This window comes from Benincasa hispida, chromosome 8 (assembly GCF_009727055.1).
Source record: "Benincasa hispida cultivar B227 chromosome 8, ASM972705v1, whole genome shotgun sequence".
Lineage (NCBI taxonomy): Eukaryota > Viridiplantae > Streptophyta > Magnoliopsida > Cucurbitales > Cucurbitaceae > Benincasa > Benincasa hispida.
Genome location: NC_052356.1, coordinates 35,083,750 through 35,104,314, shown reverse-complemented (window position 1 = coordinate 35,104,314; position 20,565 = coordinate 35,083,750). Strand labels below are relative to the sequence as shown.

General features: G+C 34.9%; 1 protein-coding gene across 4 annotated transcripts; it reads left to right on the top strand.

The window, feature by feature from the left end:
• The first annotated feature begins 7,254 nt into the window (after nucleotides 1–7,254).
• LOC120083490 lies at nucleotides 7,255–20,174 on the top strand. Of its 4 annotated transcripts, none has more exons than XM_039039265.1 (10): nucleotides 7,255–7,382; nucleotides 7,529–7,664; nucleotides 8,653–8,738; nucleotides 9,221–9,525; nucleotides 11,060–11,236; nucleotides 11,404–11,566; nucleotides 17,881–18,111; nucleotides 18,192–18,316; nucleotides 19,102–19,451; nucleotides 19,649–20,174. In XM_039039265.1, the coding sequence occupies exons 2-10, from the start codon at nucleotides 7,659–7,661 to the stop codon at nucleotides 19,904–19,906; spliced, it is 1,701 nt and encodes a 566-aa protein (XP_038895193.1). In that variant the 5' UTR covers nucleotides 7,255–7,382; nucleotides 7,529–7,658; the 3' UTR covers nucleotides 19,907–20,174. The 4 variants fall into 4 exon arrangements, with proteins under 4 accessions (XP_038895193.1, XP_038895189.1, XP_038895192.1 ...); XM_039039261.1 differs by having other exon boundaries at nucleotides 11,383–11,566; XM_039039264.1 differs by having other exon boundaries at nucleotides 7,262–7,382; nucleotides 7,605–7,664; nucleotides 11,383–11,566.
• The last annotated feature ends 391 nt before the right edge of the window (nucleotides 20,175–20,565 follow it).

Below are 20,565 nucleotides of genomic sequence, written 5' to 3'. Positions count from 1 at the left end.
AATAGAATCCAAACTTGAATCTCAACATCACTCTATAAAATCACAACCTCAACTAATCGATAAAATGAAACTATTGTTTAAACCTTTTGAAATATCAGATAAAGATTTAAAATTAATTAATTTTTCAAGTAAAGAATCTAATAATATTTTAGACAAAATTAACATTCAATTACAAAACATGAATTTAAATTCCACAAAAGAATTTAATACATCAACATAAAAAATTAATACTATAAATAAAACTTCTGGTCAAAATCATTCTGACATACAAAATAATCCCGATAACTTACAAAATAACAATTGCATAACCCCACTCTTCAAAAGATAACAAATTCTATGTATCCAAAATTTAGAAACTATTATTCCAGACCATCTCTCCCTAACATGCAATACGAGAAGAGACATCAATTAACCCAAGCTCAATATACTGGAAATGGCATCTATGAATGGAACATAGATGGCATGACAGAACATCAAATTCTAAATTTAATGCATGAAATGACCTTAGCAGCCACTGCTTACAAAATACACCAAAATACAGACCACCAAATTGCTCAAATGCTAATTTTCGGTTTCACTACAATTTAAAAGGATGGTGGGATAATTGTGTATCTTCAAATGACAAAACAAGAATACTAACTACCATTAAAGTTGAACCAAATGGTTCAGAAATAAGTCAAACACAAGACGCCGTTGCAACTTTGATTTACACTATTACCAAAAACTTTATAGGAGAACTCGTTCAATTCCAAGAACGAAGTTCTGAAATTCTTTCCAACTTTACCTGTCCAAAACTTGAAGATTTCAGATAGTATAAAGATGTTTTCTTGAGCAAAGTCTACACCCGCACAGATTGTAATAATAAATTTTGGAAAGAAAGATTCCTCTCAGGATTGCCAAAATTATTTGCTGAAAAAGTACGCCAAACAATAAGACAAACTTATCACTGTATAATTCCTTTTGATAATCTAACCTATGGTGAATTAATTAACTTTATCAATAATGAAGGTTTAGCTTTATGCACATACCTTAAATTGAGAGCAAAAATGAAAAATGAATTTCATAAGTAAACAGAAGTTGGATCTTTTTGTGCTCAATATGGTTATGAGAAAATACAAGCCCCTCAGTAAGAAAACAACCCAAGCAATTTAAAAGAAAATTTTACAAAAAATTTTATAGAACCCAAGGGTTTTCAAAATAACCAAAACAAACAAACTTATAAACCAAAAAGAGATTTAAAAATTACAAAACTACTAAAAGAAAAGAAATTACTTGTTATAAATGTAGACAAAAGGAACACATAGCTCCAAATTGTCATATAAAAGGAAAAATTAATAGTTTAGAAATAGATGAAGATTTAAAGATTCAATTATTAAATTTGTTTACACATTCAGACTCCTCTTCCTCATTTGATGACAATGAAGAATCCTTTCTATGAACAAATTTTGATTCTGAAATATCAATATCCTCTAGTGATAATCAAATTGAGACATGTGCATGCAAGCAAACTATAAACTATAAATGTTATTTCAAGAGACCAAGGGATTCTTTATGAAGTCATTCGCCAAATTGAAGACCCCGAAATCAAAAGAGAATATTTCGAAAAACTTAAAGATCTTATTATAGAAGAACCTCAACAAAAAGTTTCCAACATTACAATCTTAAAGAGATAGTTTCTCGCCTCGAACCAAAAACAAAACTAGTAACCATTCCCAACCTTTAAAGAAAAATAAATACAATAAAGGAAGAAATTTCTACCATTAAAAAAGAAAAATCTCAAATAAAATTCGAATTCTTATCACTTCAAACTCAACTAATAATTGATCAACCTTCCACTTCTGAAAAACCTGAAAACATAGAAATTGATAACGAAACCGATAAAATTCCACATGAATCGTTTATCAATCTTATTAATAAAGTTCAAATACAAAAATGATAGTCTATTATTGATCTTGTCATCAATAAGGAATACCATTTAACCTCTAAGGTTTTAATTGACTCAGGAGCCAATCAAAACTGTATACGAGAAGGCTTAATACCTACCAAATACTTTGAAAAACCTCCAAAAAATTACATGGTGCTAATGGTCAACGATTAAAAATTCGTTACAAACTTTCAAATGCACATATATGCAATCAAGGATATTGTTTCAAAAATAATTTCATATTAGTTAAAGATTTAGATGAAGAAATAATATTAGAACCTCATTCCTATCTCAACATTATCCATTCTTAGTGAATGAGAAAAGAATAAATTAAAAAAATCTTAAATTAAAACATTACTTTCAAATTTGTAAATCCAATATTCACTGAATTAATAAATTCAATTCAAAATTTCTCAATATTTAAAACTATTAATTCCATTAAAAGAAAGACACAACAAATATAATTTCTAAAAAAATGTTATAAAGGAATCAAAAAACAATTAGATGATCCTTATATTCAAATATAATTTGCTAACAAAATTCTAAATGAAATCATCAAATAAAAATCAATTACAATGATTCTTAGATTGCTTAAATTATATATGGAGCCGTTTGGGGCACCAAATGAGCTCCGTCCTCAAAACCGTCTGCCACACGGCTTTTTTCATAGTTCTTAACCCCCTGGGTCCATTTTCGCATTTTTTCGTGTCGGAATGTTCACGCACAAAAATTGGGCCCCGTGGAGACTTTATTCTAAGACAAACATGTAAACCTCTATACCAAAGACTCAGAAAAAATCCCCCTCCATGGAATCAACAACATACATGCATCATTAAAACCAGATCTAGTCAAAAGTCTTCCATGTCTATCCATCATTAATCCACATGCATCAGATATAGGATATGGAGGCATTCTCAAACAGTCCATCAATGGTAACGAGCAACTAGTTAGATATCATTCGGGTATCTGGCTAAGATCTCAAAAAAATTATTCAACCATCCAAAAAGAGATTTTATCAATGTACCAACAAATTCCAAAGTGATTTAATCAACAAAATTTTTTAATACGTGTGGATTGCAAAGCAGCTACATATATTTTACAAAAGGATGTTAAAAACCTGGTTTCTCGACAAATTTTTGCCAGATGGCAAACAATACTTTCTTGTTTTGATTTCAAAATTGAAGCTATAAAAGGAAGTGCAAACTCCCTTCCTGATTACCTCACTCGAGAATTTCTTCAAGGTAAGACTAAAGAAGAGAGTGAAAGAGAGAAAGAAAAGAACGAATGAAGTCCACTTGCAAGAAAGAAGAAAAACATGATCGTGATCAAGAACAACAACAACGATCAACACCTCCACAAACCAAAGCATCATACTCTCAAGCATATCAATTTATCAAAGGAGAATCATCACCGGTAATGGAGGATCGAAAAGGGAAAACTCCAAAAGCATTGCCGTTATCAAATAAATTTCAAATTTTGGGATCTTCCATCTCTTGAAGGCCTTCTGTATCAAAATTGAGGAGTCATCCACTCCTCTAACCACTTACGTCCAAGCCATTACAAATTCAAACTCTCAAAATTTAGAAATTATACCCTTAAACAAAACTTTTAATTATCAATCATCTTCATCTATTCTTACCATAATAAAACCCAGACCTCATATATTACCACTCTTGAACCAAAATTTATAGGTAAATCTATGCTTGAAACAATTCAAAAAACATTTCCGTCAAATTTCGATTATATTCCAAACCATCCTAAAAAAACTCGTTTATTCTATGAATTTATTCTTGTTGATACCAACTCAATTGAAATCACCCATAACAAGAATAAAGATGACCCCAATAGAATTGCCTTTTCAAAAAGTTAGAATTGTTCGTGTTCTAACTCCAACAAAACGGAATCAAAGTATTTATAACGAAAAAAGATTTTCTCATCAATTTTCTCCACAAACCTATTCACACATCGATTATCAAAATGCTTGGTACAATATATATTTTAGCTAAACAATTTTAATCATTCATGGTTCATAATGTTTGACAAAACATGTATTCAAAATTTTTCATTATGGTTTAATGATTGGTGGGATATATTTGGTCTTTAATGAGGTTATCCTACCATACCCAATTCTTGAAAGTTTTAAATATTTTTCAAATAATGTTTTCTCAAATTCTTTTGACTTAACTTTACGTTTTTCAAATTACTTTCATCTAGCATGGATCTTTTGCTGGAATTATTTGGTTAAGAATCAAATGGCATCTCCCGCCTATCTCGATCATATCGAATCAAGTGGTGGGACAAATTCAACACAACTGTTGCTTTAAAAAATATGGTGAAAAATTGGATTTCCATCTATCCCCACAACATGAAGCCAAACCTATAAAAGAATCAATAATTTTTTACTCAAAAATCAAGACTGATGGCTGCAATGGTACAAGTATCAAATGAAGAAGAGCTAATATTATTCTTCAACAAATTTTGTCTCCATCCACTACCAACCAAGAAGAAAATACATCAAACATTCAACGAGGATGACAACGAATTTGCAAATTTAATGTGTCACATCCACACGCCAACTCAATCAAATAAGTAGACGACAAACTCCAATTGAAGACAAAATGTGTTAAACTTAAGTCTCAATGTATTGTACAAATGTTTAGTTTTTAGATTTTAGGTGGCATATGTGTTATAAGGTGTCCACCCAATGTAATGCATGGTAAGTTTCCTATCTCTATAAAGGAAGTTTAGTATGAATCTAGGGGCAAAGTTTTTTCCTTCAAGTTTTTTCCTCAACAAGTTTTTTCCTTCAAGTTTTACCTTCAAAAGTTTTTTCTTCCGTATCTTTAGTTTTTGCCTTCAGAGAGAAATTCTAGAGAACTTTGTATCTTGTGTTGAAAATAAAGAAGTTCTTCATTTCTCCCAAACAATTCAAGTAAGTTCATATTTCCTACATCAATCTTTCTTTATCATTTTAGCAATTAATTTAGTCTTATTTTATTAACTGTCAATTTACACAAACTTTTTATCATCATTTCAATCACAAATTATATTAAACCTTTGCCTCATTCCATACCAACATACTCATTCCATTCCATAAAATATCATAATTTTCCATTCCATAACCATAATTTTTCATTTAATAAAATATCATAAATTTCCATTCCATAATCATAATTTTTCATTTTTCGTTTCATTTTCCATTTCCTCTCTCTTTGCCACGTGTTCTTCATGCATCCTTCCACCAACACCATTTACTCCATATTCTTCGTGCCATTTCTTCCATGCTTCATGCTTCCTTCCATCAACACCATTTACTCCATATTCTTCATGCCACACACATCACATGTCCATTTCTTCCATGCTTCATGCAAACATCATCCTAATTGCTTGCGAGTATAAAGCTACGTACAATCATAGTTTAAAATTTTCATCGAAATTGATTTCGATGACCTCAAAATATTGATTGATTTTTCCCTAATTTCGACAAAATTTTGAGAATATTCCAGTCCCCCTCCCCATTCCGACGAAACTTTAAGATTTCGAGAAAATTTCGACCTTTTTAGGAAAAATTGATTTATTTATTTATTAATTTAACTTAGTTAAATTTTTTTTTATTTTATGGTCCTAATTACACACAATTTTATAGTTTAACACTAATGTCATCTTTGACAAATAATTAAGCCTTTTTTTAAGTGTTGTTTTTTCTAATTTTCATTTTTTCTCAATTTTTAGCTTTATTTTCGACAAAAACTTTCATTTTTAAATAAATTGAATTTGAAAAACCCATAAAAATAACATATTTTTATTTTTAATGGCCTTCAAATTTTTTTCATTAAATTTTCACATCATTTTACTTCAAAATATTTCTAAACTCTATATTATTTTTTAATTTATGCTCTTGTATCAATATTTACACAAACATTTACAATATGCCTCTAAATGTTGTCTTACTTACTTTATAGAAATTGTGATTAAAAATGGTCTACTATAATCTAATTAAGCTACAATCTAAGTTTTATCAACTAAACTATCTTCATGCTTCTTGAAATTTCTATTAATATCGATATTTATGTAAAATACTCCATCTTGTATACAACTAATTTTCACCTTCAACCTCTGTCAGAGGCATGTTAGCAGAAATATATTCATTTTTTCTGTCTGAGGTAAAAAACAGTATCTTCTAATTCTTTTTAATTTGGGAATATGAAAATAACCTTAAAAAAAATGTACATCCCATTGTAAAGGTTTTATATTAAATAGAGAGGGTGAGAGTATCAAACATCTAACATTGAGTACAAATATTATATCGGTTGAATGATGGTCATTTTAGTTTGACATATCTAATTTGATCATAAAATCTGTATGCCGTACTTTGACAATAAAAATTATACTCAAAGTAGCACAAACATTTAAGGGTTGACATAACTCTCTTGGCTGAGGGTGTAAGTTTAAATCTCCACAACTTAGTTTATTTTTATTTTTTTTAAAAAAATATATATACATTATTCGTTGTATTATTTACTTGTACTTGAATCTTAAATATATGTTCTAAAAATTAATTTGGCTTGAAATGGATTAAACCGTAATAGTAAATTTCATGAATAAAATATGATATATGAATATGTTTTAAACATTTATAGAAAAAATGTTAATAGATATCCTTTTTTGGAAAAACAAACAAACAACAAACTAATATAAGAATTAAAGGCATATTTGGTTTAACTTTAACTATTTAATTTAAAGAAAAAAATCTTTTTTCTTTTGGAAAGAAAATGATTGTGAAATAAATTGGTTTATGACAAACACCCAAAATAAACCTTTAGAAAAGTGGTTTTTGAGTGTTTAATAGTTAAGCTCTTTGTAATTTAAATATTCTCAAAATTCACTTATCCCACTTTTATTATGTTGGGTGGCTGCTACCGTCTTTCATTGGTTCATAATATTTTATAGTTGTTATTTATAGTAGTAATTTGACATCAATAAAAATACTTTAGTATATAATAAACCAAAGAGACTTGTATACTTTTGAAAGTACGTAAATATTTTTATCATAAACATTTAAATGAAAATGACTTTTTAAAAAATATTATTTTTTAAATCAAAATTAGATAAACAAAATCAATCATAACTCACATGCGAGTAGAAATTAATGGTTGAAATCAAACGAAATTAAAATTGAAAAAACTTCAAAATGACCATTTTGGGCTTTATTATCGGTGGACCCATATGGAGTGGGCACGTCTCGAGTGCGACAGCCCCTTCACGAAAAAATTGCGCCCGACGAATTGCATTATTTATATCGTTTCCCCCTCCTTAAGTTTTCATTTTCGGTCAGTTGTTTGTTTTTCAAAGGCTTTTCTTCTACTTCCTCCCACTGCTCATTCTCCAACAAACCATCAAAGCCGCCAGCGGGTCATTAATGCTTCAACTCTGCCCATCAATCTCCACAGACAGTAACGTATTTCCTTTGCTTTTCCTTTTCTGTTGTTCTTCTTCTTCTCATGCCTCTGTTTCCGCTTCACTACGGCGTTTCTTCTCAAGCTATTAGTTTGTATGATTGTTTGGTTTTCCTACGTAAGATTGCCATCTTTAATGGCCTTGTAGGTACAACCAGTTGGTTCTTTTATTGTTCCTTCTGTTTTGTTCTCTGGCCCTTAGCAGACCAGCATTGAATGTGCAGTGAAGACGGGTGATAACTTATTGCGGTGCTGAATGTGGGTTTCTGTATCGGTTAATGGCGGTACGTTGTTATTTTGCGTTGTTTTGGCCTTCTGCGCATGGACCTGTGTATTTGTTTTTTGCTTTCTCTTTTTGCTAAAATGGACGTAGACTATTTGAATGCCATCTCTGAGAAGACAAAACTTAGTTGGATTAAAATAATGTTCTTAGACCAGGAGTTTACCAGCTTGGTTAGAATTTGAGTTTGCGTGAATATTATAATGTTTGGATTGCGCTGCTGTTTGGACTATTTGTGTTCAGTGCAGTGTGTTTTGGGGTGGAATATTGAAACCACTTTGTTTTGGGTTTTAACTTTCTTCCTTATGGTTTGCATGAGTTAATAAACTACGTGGAGATTGAATGATGCTTCATATATGTTTGTATATTTTAATGTAGTATTACAAATTTTGGAGTTAGGGCTTGTTTGGGAGTGAAATAATAGTTAAAATCACTTTTATCTGGTTCAAAATCTCTACAAAATATGCTTCTAATTTTTAAAAATAAGTTTTGATTTATGAAAATTGTATTTAAAAGTGTAAAATGAAGCATTAAATTAATTTTGAATGATTAAGGCTTGTATTGGAATGATTTTGAACTTGAGAAAAATCATTTTAACCAATTCAAAATCAATCTCAAACATGTCCTTAGTTGCTTGTAACAATCCTTAATCCAAGAATCCAAATTTTAGTTTCCATTTTGTCATATATCAACGTGGTAGATAAAATAGAAAACAGAAGATCTTTGTTTTCCATCTTTTTAATTTTCTGTATGCCACACGCGTATATATTATTTTACATTATACTCATCTTCCCATTTCGTGAGAATGGCAGGTTAGTTGGCTACTCGACAGTTTTCCTTTCAGATTTGTTTTAGTAAAGAATCATTTCCATATTAAGAACAATTCAAACACGTGTTTAGTGCTTCTACTTCTCTAGCACTCGCTACCTGCATTCTAGATTTTCTCTCAGTCACTTTTATGTTGATCCTTGCGTTTCTACTTTAATTTTCAGGATCAGTTCTGTTACGTCTGTGGTGATGTTGGTTATGCTGAGCTGATTGTAACCTGCACCAAGTGCAAAGTAGTTCACGAACATCTGTATGTTTACCTGTGCTTCAGTTCCTTTTCTTCGACGCTGTTCAAGTTGACTTTTCTTGTTTGATTTCGGTATTTTAGTTTCTTGTCAGTTGAATCATAGATGGCATTGCATATTCTTCAGTTGGGGATATTCCGAGGAGAAACCAACTTGTAGTATATCTACTCGATGGAGATTATGTGCATTATCTTCTTGTCGTGTATCTTTAAACTTTAGCTAGTTGAACTGATTAAGAATCTAGCTAGTTGAACTGATTAAGAAAGCTGAAGAAAAATTGACTGCTTTAAAATTTAGCTTGAGATTATGAAATTTGTTAATAAATTGTAACGAGGTGACATTAATCCCTTTAATTCCATTTAGTGCTTTAATCATTTGATTTGATATGATTGGTTAAAACGTCCCTTATAGTTTTATCCATTCAATGTCCTAATAAGAGTTCCATATTTGTGACCCTTCTCATACGCTGCCATCTCTTTGTTTTCAGTTATTGCATGCCCAATAAAAGTCATGATGTCCCCAAATACTGGCTTTGTGGTAATTGTACGTTAGAGGAGGCCAAAAGTTCTGATGATTCAGGGTTGCAGGTTCAACCTAAAATGCTAAGACATGCAAAAACTAGTAAAGTGAAGTTCTTACCCACCGAAGAAGTAATAAAGCTATCATCGGGAGGGATGAAGGAACCTTCAAAGTTGAACACAGCTTTTGTACTGCGTAGAGCATCCAAATCCAGGAAAGTTTTTGATAGCTCTATGCCCCGGCCACTTTTCCAAGCATCAAAAGAATCTCAAGGTAGGTTCTCGAGCATGTCCTTATTCTTTTTTGCATCTGTTACTTTGTGTGTGTATCCATCTATGAAGCATGTATATGGACACAAGACATGAATATGAAAGGACAGATCATCTTATAAAAAATCTAGGACATGAATATGACTTTGACATCTCTGTTAAAATGTAAAATACATATATGGTTTTAAACAAGAAGGAAATTCGAGGTCAATAAGTTTATACATTTACATGCTTAAATGAGATTTGATATATTTTGCTCCCAAACTTTATTACATTTCTAGATTATTATTCGTGTCTATTTATTATGCTTAAACAAGTATTTGATACATGCCCGACAAATACGACCTTACTTGAACAGGATCTGTTCCATAGGTTGTACAACTGTGTCCTTGAGTTCTAAAGATACATGCCCGATAAATGTTGCGCTCATATTTATTTTGTACAACTAGTGTTTAATACAGATTTATTGTTAATAATTGTTCCACATGTGCGCAACAAGTTATATATTTATATATATATATATATTATGAGAAACAACCTTTCTCGATGAAACAATGCAGATACATCCAGAAAAGCAAGCTCACACAAGGGTAGGTTGCTAAAGGAAGACCCTCCAGTTTTGTGAAAAATTAGCTATCAAGTAATGAGAATATATATATTATGAGAAACAACCTTTCTCGACGAAACAATGCAGATGCATCCAGAAAAGCAAGCTCACATAAGGGGAGGTTGCTGAAGGAAAGACCCTCCAGTTCTGTGAAAAATTAGCTATCAAGGAATGAGAAAATCTGTCACCGAAGCTAAAAGAGAAACACGGAATCTAACAAGGGACCAAACGTCATTTGGATCCCTTTCCAAACCTCTAAACACTCAATTGTTCCTCTCTCCCCAAAAATCCCACAATAAAGCACACACCTCAAAAAGCCATAAGAAACAAACCCTTATCTCTAAAAGGTAGATGGAGAGAAAACTCCCTGATCATCTCATTTAGGTCTCTGTGGTGGGCTAACTGAAAGTCAAATGTCTCCAAAAAAATAACTCCACATAGAGTTGTCAAAGTCGCATCTGTAAAAGCCAGATCCTACCCAACAAATAACATACCCAACAAATTTGTCAAAAAATAACATACCCAACAAGTATCAAATTGTCGAAGTATGACATGTGTCAAAATTAGCCTAACGAAGTATCCTCACTTAGGCATGTATACTTTTTAACCAAATTGATCTAGGTTTTTTGTTTATATCATGCAAGGTCCAATAATTTGTGTTATGAAAGCTCAATATCTCATGATAAAAGCCAAATTATTTAGTGATAATGCCGTGGTCACATAGTATTTTGTAAGTGTGAATCTCAGGATCTGTGAAGCTATTTTTGTGATCCAAAGCTAACAACCTTTGAGGGGGAAAATAAAAATATATAATGCCAAAAATCATCAGTCTGTCATGTCCTTTTAGACAGATGCGTTTCCTTTTTTTTCTTCATTTTCTGACTTATGTTTAGTTGAATGTTCAATTTGTATTTATGTTCTTTTCTTGCAGAACGAACTTCTGCTGTGATGCCTCCAAGGATATGTGGTGTGAAGAAACAAGCATTAGCTCCTTGTTTACCTCCAATGCTAGTAGGCCCAGTACAAACTTCTAAAAAGGTGAAGGTTACAGATACACCTGCTTGCACTTCTTCTGTGTCAAGGCATGGTTTACCTATCACAGATACAGGTAAGAAAGAAGAGCTTTGTAATCTTTATGAAACTCCTAAATTTGGTTATTATGGTGGGATCCACTCCCAAGCTAATCAGTATAGCCCCTTGCTTAGTTTTAGTTTCCATTTCTAGTGGTATCATATCCATTTATTTGTTTTATAGCCAATATTAACGACAACACAGGAAAAGAAGTTCCTTCACCTTCCACTAAGTTCAACAGAGGAAAAGAAGTTCCTTCACCTTCCACTAATTTGGTGGATATGGGAAAACAAAAGATGGATGCTTTGATAATACAAGAAATTCTTTCATATCGTGATTATCTCCCATCATTACATGCCTCTTGGAAGTGAGTCTCTTCCTCTACAGTTTGCTTCTTCGATTCCATTGTTAGAATGGATATAATTAAATATGTAGTCATTTTATGTTAATTAGTTAATTAATTAATGATGTACACTAATTAATGATATTGATGAAAATAAAAGAAGAAGAAGAAAAGATCACACGAATAATTTATGTGGAAAACCCTAGGCCAGGGAGAAAAAACCACGATCTAGTTTTTATTATTCAAGTAATATAGAAATACAGAAAGACTGCTCAAATAAATAGACAGACAGAAAGCCCTAGGCCCATAAGAGAATTACAAATAAGCCCCTAAGGCAAACCAACCCTTTTTCGACACTCCCCCTCAAGTTGGGGCGTAAATATCAATCAGACCCAACTTGCTGATACAGTAATCAAAACTCTGTCTTAACAACCCCTTTGTAAGGACATTTGCAATCTGCTGATTAGAAGGGATGTAGGGAATACATATGCTCCCATTGTCCAGTCTTTCTTGATTGACATGTTTGATCCTATCGACCGGATTGTTGGCAATACTTATTGCTGCTTTATTGTCACAGAACAATTTCATTGGAAGCTCACTGTCTTGTCGAAGATCTGTCAATACTTTCTTCAACCAGATTTCTTCACATATCTCCAAACTCATGGCCTTGTACTCGGCTTCTGCACTACTTCTGGCAACCACTCTCTGTTTTTTATTTCTTCAAGTGACCAGATTGCCCTAGACAAAAATGCAATACCCAGACATAGACTTTTTATCAACAGCAGACCCAACCCAGTCCGAATCAATATATGCTTCTATACCACGTTTACTAGACTTCCTGAACAGAAGACCTTTACCAGGAGTGCCCTTTAGATACCGTAGAATGTGTTCGACGAGTCATATGTTCCTCATAAGGAGCTTGCATGAATTGACTAACAACACTCACGGCATACGATATATCAGGTCTCGTGTGAGATAAATATATCAATTTCCCGACTAATCGTCGATATCTCTCTTTACTAACAGGGGCTCCATTATTAACATTACTCAGTTTGGCATTATACTCCGCAGGAGGTTTACACCTAGTCATTCCTGTTTCTTTGAGGAGATCTAGAGTATACTTTCGTTTGAGACAGAGATACCCTCTTTCGACCGAGCCACCTCCATCCCAAGGAAGTATCGCAAGTTTCCCAGATCTTTAATTTCAAATTCTTCAGCCATCTTTGTTTAAGTCTCATAATTTCATCAGTATCATCACCGGTCAGGACAATGTCATCTACATACACAATAAGTACTGAGATCTTTCCTGAACCAGACTTTTTTGTAAACAATGTGTGGTCTGAGTGCCCTTGACCATACCCTTGTGCTTTAACAAATGTGGTGAATCTGTCAAATCAGGCTCTTAGAGAATGTTTCAACCCATACAGTGACTTCTTCAATCTACAAATCCGATGATTAAACTGGTTTTCGAAGTCGGGTGGAGGGCTCATGTAGACTTCTTCTTCGAGTTCTCCATTAAGAAACACATTCTTCACATCCAATTGGTGCAAAGGCCAATCTTTATTAATAGCAATAGATAACAACACCCGGATTGTATTGAGTTTGGCCATAGGAGAGAATGTCTCAGAGTAATCAATACCAAAGGTCTGGGTAAAGCCTTTGGCTACCAGTCTCGCCTTGTATCTGTCAATCGAGCCATCGGATTTGTACTTGACAATAAAAACCCATTTACATCCAACCGTCTTGTGCCCCTCAGGAAGAGCAACCTGTTCCCATGTCTCATTTTTCTCTAGAACTCTCATTTCTTCCATAACTGCAGCCTTCCATTTGAGAGAGTCCATGGCAACTTGATATTACTTGGAAGCATTACTGTATCTAGACTGACTGGTAGTAAGAGCCTTGAACTCAGGAGATAGGTTACTATATGTCATGTAACTATGCATAGGGAACTTTGTACATGACCTAGTCCTTTTTCTCAAGGCAATTGGAAGATCGAGAGACGCATCACGGTTTTCCTCTTCTCCAAGTTTCTTACTGCAGCTAGCCGTCTGATCTATGGATCTTTCTTTAGAAGGACTTCCCACACAATCAACTTCCCTTCCACTGTTCTCGTTTGCTGGATTTATTTCCTCAGTGTTGTCTTTTCCATCAGTTTCTCCATCCTCCTCAATTCCTTCTATTTTCTCATCATTTTCACCAATCTCTATATCTCTGTCCACTCTACAATTATTAGTCTCAACACAATCATCAGTATCACAAACAGGGATATTCATACCTGGAACTGAGATCGAGTCAGACTCATGAACTAGAGTTGGAGAAGCGATAGACGGTACTGTTTCCTTCCTGAGATTCTTCCTGTAGTAAGTTATCCAAGGGACTTGATTCGTGGGAAGAACAGGATTAGGGAGAACAGGGCTAGGATGTTCAAGTTCAGCCGTCACCTTTAGGAGAATGGAATACGTGGACCAATTAGCCTCTTCACTGGGACTCTCCCCTGAAGAGGACTAATGGGAAAGAAAGGCTGATCCTCGAGAAAGGTGACATCCATAGACACAAAGTACTTCCGAGACGAGGGATGATAACACTTGTACCCATGTTGATGGAGAGGATACCCAACGAAGACACATTTTTGGGCACGAGAAGTGAATTTTGTACGATTGGGACACTGTGGGTATGGACAAAGACAACACATCCAAACACCTGTAGAGGTACGTCAGGAATTAACCGGGTGTTGGGATACGATTCTTTGAAACAGTCAAGGGGAGTATGAAAGGTTAAGACACGGGAAGGCATGCGGTTGATAAGGTGGGCTGCAGTGAGGATAGCATCGCCCCACAGATAGGAAAGAAGAGAGGTAGATATCATAAGGGAACGGGCGACCTCTACTAGGTGCCTATTTTTCCTCTCGGCTACTCCGTTTTGCTAGGGAGTATAGGCACACGAGCTTTGATGGATAATTCCTTTAGAGACCAGGAAGTCCCTAAAGAGTTATTAACGAATTCACGTCCGTAGTCACTCTGTAAAATAGCAATTTTTGTGTTGAACTAAGTTTCTATGGTCGCATAGAATTGTTGGAAAACAGAGGACACCTCAGACTTATTGGTCAAGAGAAAGACCCAGGTCAGTCTGGTGTGATCATCAGTAAAGATGATGAACCACCGTTTGTCTGTAGAGGTAGTGGTTGGTGAGGGACCCCAGACATCACTGTGGATAAGATTGAACGGTTTGGACGGTTTGTAAGGCTGAGAGTGAAACGAAACACGACTTTGTTTAGCCCGGATACACACATCACACTGTAAGGATGATATATTACTATTATGAAATAAATGCGGAAAAAGGTACTTCATATATTGAAAATTGGGATGTCCCAGACGGTAGTGCCATAACATAAAATCGGTCTCAACAGTAGAGAAATTCAAAGAAATAAAACTAGTCCTATAACCATCCTTAAAGGAAGTTTCATCAGTTAGGAAATAGAGCCCCCTATCGTGCTGGGCAGTGTCAATCGTCGTCTCCAAGCTTAGATCCTGAAACAAAACAATGTCGGGTGAGAAAACAGTCTGACAGTTCAAGTCCCTTGTAATTTTACTGATAGATAGTAATACGAAATTTTAGGAAAATGTAACACATCACGCAATATTAGACCCTTAATCGGAGAAAGATGTCCTTTCCCTGCGACAGGGGCAAAGGACCCATCTGCGATTCTAATCTTTTCATTTCCGGCACTCGGGTGATATGATATAAAATGATCAAAAGACCCGGTCAGGTGGTATGTTGTTCCAGAGTCTACAATCTAGGGTCGTTTTCTGTTAATGCTAATAAAACCAAATGACTGAGTCGTACCTGAGTGTGCAATTGCACTGACCCCAACAACACTTAAGTTACTCTGACCGTTAGCTTGAAGCGGAGTCGAGGTCTTTTCATTCACCGAGTCGCTAACCAGAGCCCGTCTAGGACCAGTCTTGTCCTGTGACTGACGTCGTTTGTAATTTGGAGGTTTTCCATGTAACTTCCAGTACTAGTCTTTCGTGTGCCATGGTTTTTTGTAATGCTCACAGATAGGTGGAGGTTTCTTGTCACTGTCAGATCCGGAGGACTTGGTGGCAAAAGCAGCAGCAGCCTCAGTAGATGTAACTACTGAAATATTCATGACCCTAGACCTGTCTTCTTCGAGGCATATTTCAGAGCACACCTCCATCAGTGACGGCGTAGGATGTTGGCCCAAGATCTTGCTGCGAACACCGTCAAACTTCGGATTTAACTCAGCCAGAAAATCATACACTCGATCAGCTTCCTCAATTTTGAAATACTGCATCCCATCATGTGTACATTTCCAGATAATCTCACGGCATAAGTCCATTTCTTGCCATAACAAGGATAATTTGTTGAAGTATGACGTTACGTCCATAGCCCCTTGTTTACATTCATGGACTTGTTTGCGTAAGGTATAAAGGCGAGATGCATTCTGCTTCTTTGAATACAATTGCTGTACTGCATCTCAAATGTCCTTGGCAGTTGCCATATAAAGTAACGGTCTGCCAATTTGAGGTTCTATGCTACTCACTAGAACTAATCGTAGCAATGAATCTTCTGCTCTCCAGATACGTTCGTGGGGGCTACCGGGTTCAGGTTTGGGTATCTCCCCAGTTAGATAGCCAAATTTTTGTCTTCCTTCCAGAGTCATTCTGATGGATTGCGACCAGGAGATATAATTTTCGCCATTCAGCTTTTCTCCAATAGTAGTTCCTGTAGAGTGTCCCATTGATCCAGATAATAAATTTGCAGCAGGTAAAGAATGGAAAGAGTTCACCAGGTTCTCGGGGCATAGCTGTAAATTGGATGACTCTGGTTGAGCACTTTGCGAATTTGTACCGAGAACTGACCCAAAATCTGCGAGTTATTGCTGAAGGAAAAGAAATATGCTTTTAATCTCATCAGAACACACCCCATTCATACCTGCTAGAGAGTTCGTCGAAAACGCAACCAGACCGGTGTCACTGTAGTCAGAGAGGACCGACCGATCTACCACCGAAGGTTGCTGGTCAGAGAACCCACTGACTCAAAGAAGTCGCCGCGGCTTCGAACCCTATGGCTGTCGACCGATCTGGTGATTTGTGGTGAAGTCTCGTCGTTTGGACGTCGTCAACCGATCTGGTGTGCGTGGAAGGTTGGGCTGTGATCGGATCTACTCGCCGAATGTCGTCTGCACTTGGGAGATCGACGGATCCGCGGCTCTGGACGTCGTTCAGATCTGGACGCCGATTCTCCTTGGTTGGGTGCGGTCCGATCTATCCTTCGATGGATTGGGTTGTCGTTCCGGCGGCACTCATTTGTTGAAGAAGGCGAGGTAAGGCAGTCTCTAGGTATTGTTGGACAGCCTCATTAATTGTGTCAGCTATCTCAAAATTGGTCGTCGAAGGAGACTCATCAATGGTGGCTAGCGTTTCATTGCCTTGCTCTAATACCATGATGAAAATAAAAAAAGAAGAAAAAAACACGAATAATTTACGTAGAAAACTCTAGGTCAGGGAGAAAAAACCACGATCTAGTTTTTATTATTCAAGTAATACAGAAATACAGAAAGACTGCTAAAGTAAATGGACAGATAGAAAGCCCTAGGCCCATAAGATAATTACAAATAAGCCCCTAGGGCAAACCAACCCTTTTTCGACAGATATATATAGTTCAATTCCTTGCCGAATTTAGGGATGGTTTATAGGATGATTTATGGTGGTGTTTTACCTGCTCGACTTGAATAAGTTGGTCATTCAAGCCTCTTATTTGTTAAATATCACGTGCCACTCACTGGAGTAGCCAGTACAATTTTATTTTATTTATTTATTTTGTAATTACACCACTCACTCTATCAACCTGGATTGGAAGGTCTTCTTATAATCTGTGTTTCGGGAGGGGACTCTTTGTTCCCTGGCCCTTTAAACTGTTCTTTGATATTGATCGAAAGCATTTTCAAGTTTTGTAAAATGTAAAATGGTTTTCTATGATCTAAAATCTAGTGTTCATGAAAAGTGAAGCCTTGACCGATTCTGTTTTCTATTTATCAATGTTTCCTGTTCCTGCGTGTGTATTTAGCGGATCCTTGTTCCAGTTTTTCAAAGTTGTCCTTTTTAAGTTGTTTTAAAAGTGTAGGACGTGGTACTTCTGCAGTGATTGTTGATGGTTGAGTACTTCATATCCGTTGTTCCAACATTACTGATAATGTATACATATAATATCGAAGAAAACAACAGTTTCATTGATAAATGAAATATCAATATTATATATTTGATTCACTGAAAAATTAAAATTATTTACTACTTTCAGAAATTTCTATTATTTAGGGGAGGCTTCCAATTTGTCGATACACATATGGCGGGTGAATTTTATGATGGTTTCCTGGCAAAGCCTCCATGTGTGGTATGTGGTAGAGTTTATGAATTGACGCGGAAGATTCCTCCAATTCTTCAAGTGAAGCTGCTTAGTCGTTCTGATATTTGGGGTGATCTATTTCACGATGAATGTCCGGATCTTGCTGATGTTGCCTTGTACTTCTTTCTGGGCAATAATGAAAGGTCTGTTATGATTTTGGATTTAATGGGTACAATTCTTGTTGTTGTTTAGCCGTGTAACACAAGTGTTGATTTAAGTGTAGGTCCAGGACGAATAACTCTTGCCTGTTTGAACTTATGGAGAGAGAAGATTTATTGATAAGAAGTCTTATTGACGGTGGAGAGTTGATTCTATTTACATGTAGACAGCTGGATCTCCTCTCACAGTGTAAATGCTTTTACATTCATTATTCGGGCATTCTTTAGTGTGATACTTCGTCTCACATTGGTTTGAATTTAGATACTGTTATGTTCTTCCTATTCATGTGTTAGAGGTCATAATTGTACTTTCCATAGTGGGCTCTTCCTCGTAGTAGATATACTGATACATTTACGTTAAGCTTTAATAACTTATGGATATCTGTTCTGTTGACTGTTGATGAAGTCCAAATTAAGTCACATTCGAGAAACCTAATATGTATTCCTATCTATGCTATTTACAATTTTGACTTAAGGTTTAGAAGAGTGTGCTATATAATCTTTCTAACTCTACTAACACCTCTGAAGTTGTATTCTGATATTTTCTCTCTAATAATGAACTGCTTTCTCCCTCTACTCATGGATGTAGCTAACACATTGTTAGTGAACCTTGTAAATCTCTGTGTCGATTTTCCACTATTTATGCTTTCTATTTATCTTTGATTGTCGATTTCTTAACAGATATAAACTTTAACCACAATTGTTTTAATCTTTAAATGAACTTAAGAAAAGGAATCGTACTTTGTTCGTTCTTACTGAATCAGAAGAATGGAACATTGATTTAGTAAAGCCAATTTCCTATTTTTCACAATGTTACATTTACTAATGCTGATACTAGCACTTCCTTCTGAATATTTGAGCTTGTCATACAGTTCCAGTGAATTTGATATACTAAAGTTGGTTCCCTGATTTTTTATTAATACCATCAGGTTTACTTGTGCTAGCCAAATAACTTGTGTGCAAATCTGTCTGCAGATGTTGTTAACATGTTAAATGCTGAATATCTCCTTTTCGGAGTCTTCCGTGAAATAGAAGACGACCAGTCTCCTTTTCCTATAATAGAATATGGTCCTGCAGTTTCTCCAGTTGAATGTGATTCCAGAGTTCCCCTGCTGGAATTCACGCCCAACAGAGATGGAAAGCACGATGAAGACAATGCTGTTAAAAGGGAAATTGACATCAAGGGTGGAAACACAGCTGAAAAGTCTCCTACTGCAAACGATGTAGACTCTACCATTCAGCGATTACTATTAGAATTTGGGTCACAGAAATCCAAGGAGTCCGATGTCAATGCATTAAATATGAATGCTCAAATAAAAGATCAGGTAGGAAACTCTCGTCCTCGCTGCCGAACCATCCCATTTCCTATTGGTTTCCATTTGCTCATCACGGTTCTGAAAGAAAAAAAAAAAAACAAACAAAAGATGAGCAAACCATGTATTCTTTATTTTGTGTTTGATGATACAAGAATCATTCAGTATCTGATCCCTCTCTTTATGTTATTTTGCAAATGATATGACAGGAACCTTCTTCGATCGCAACGACTAGCTCCTATTCTCGTTCCCTGTCAAAAGTAAAGACTGAACCTTCAGTTATTAAAGGGGAAGGAAATGATGGAAAAAAATGTTTGCAAACGGAGCATTGCTTGAGAGTGGCGCCAACATTTAGCATTGATGGCTCTCAAAACATGAGTGGTTTAACTGAACAAGATGCTCCCAAGAGAGTTGCAGAGAAGTATCTCCAAATCTTTAATGCAGGGATTAAAAAGGAACGTTGGTAGTTCTGATGTGAGTGAAGCAACTTGGCTGTTTAAGCCATTCAAGGTTAGCTTTTCGAATTGAACTTACCCTGTGTTGGTTCTTGTGTTGAAAAACGCATTCAACAAATCTGGTGGTACTCATTTTTACCGTCCACCGAAAATGGAGGTTTTGTGGCATATCTGTATGTGCAGTGAAAACAACTTTGTAAAGGTTTTACTCCGAATTTAACGTTGTTGCTTTGCTTGTGTACAGTTTTATCACTGCTTCGAGGTTATGATTATTATTAGGTTAAATTACATGTTTGATTTTCTCTTTTAGGTTATATGGGAAATTTTAGTCTAGTTAGAATTTTGTCTATAGTTTTAAAAACTTAGAATTTTGGTTTACATGATTCGATAAGATCTGATAAATAGTCTCTATTATTTGATAAGATTTTCAAACCATGGGGTCTAAGTTTTAATTATAAATTACAAAAATTAAATTCTAACTTTTTCCAAATTATAGAGTCCAAATTTACAATTTAATCTAAAAATTAATGATCTATCTATACAAATTTAATTTATTAGACAAACATGCGTTTTTCAAAATCAATTCACAATAAGGAGTAATTCATATATCTTATAAAAATTGTGAAAAGTTTTTCCTTTTTAATGTGGTATGTTTAACATATCTCTTCAAG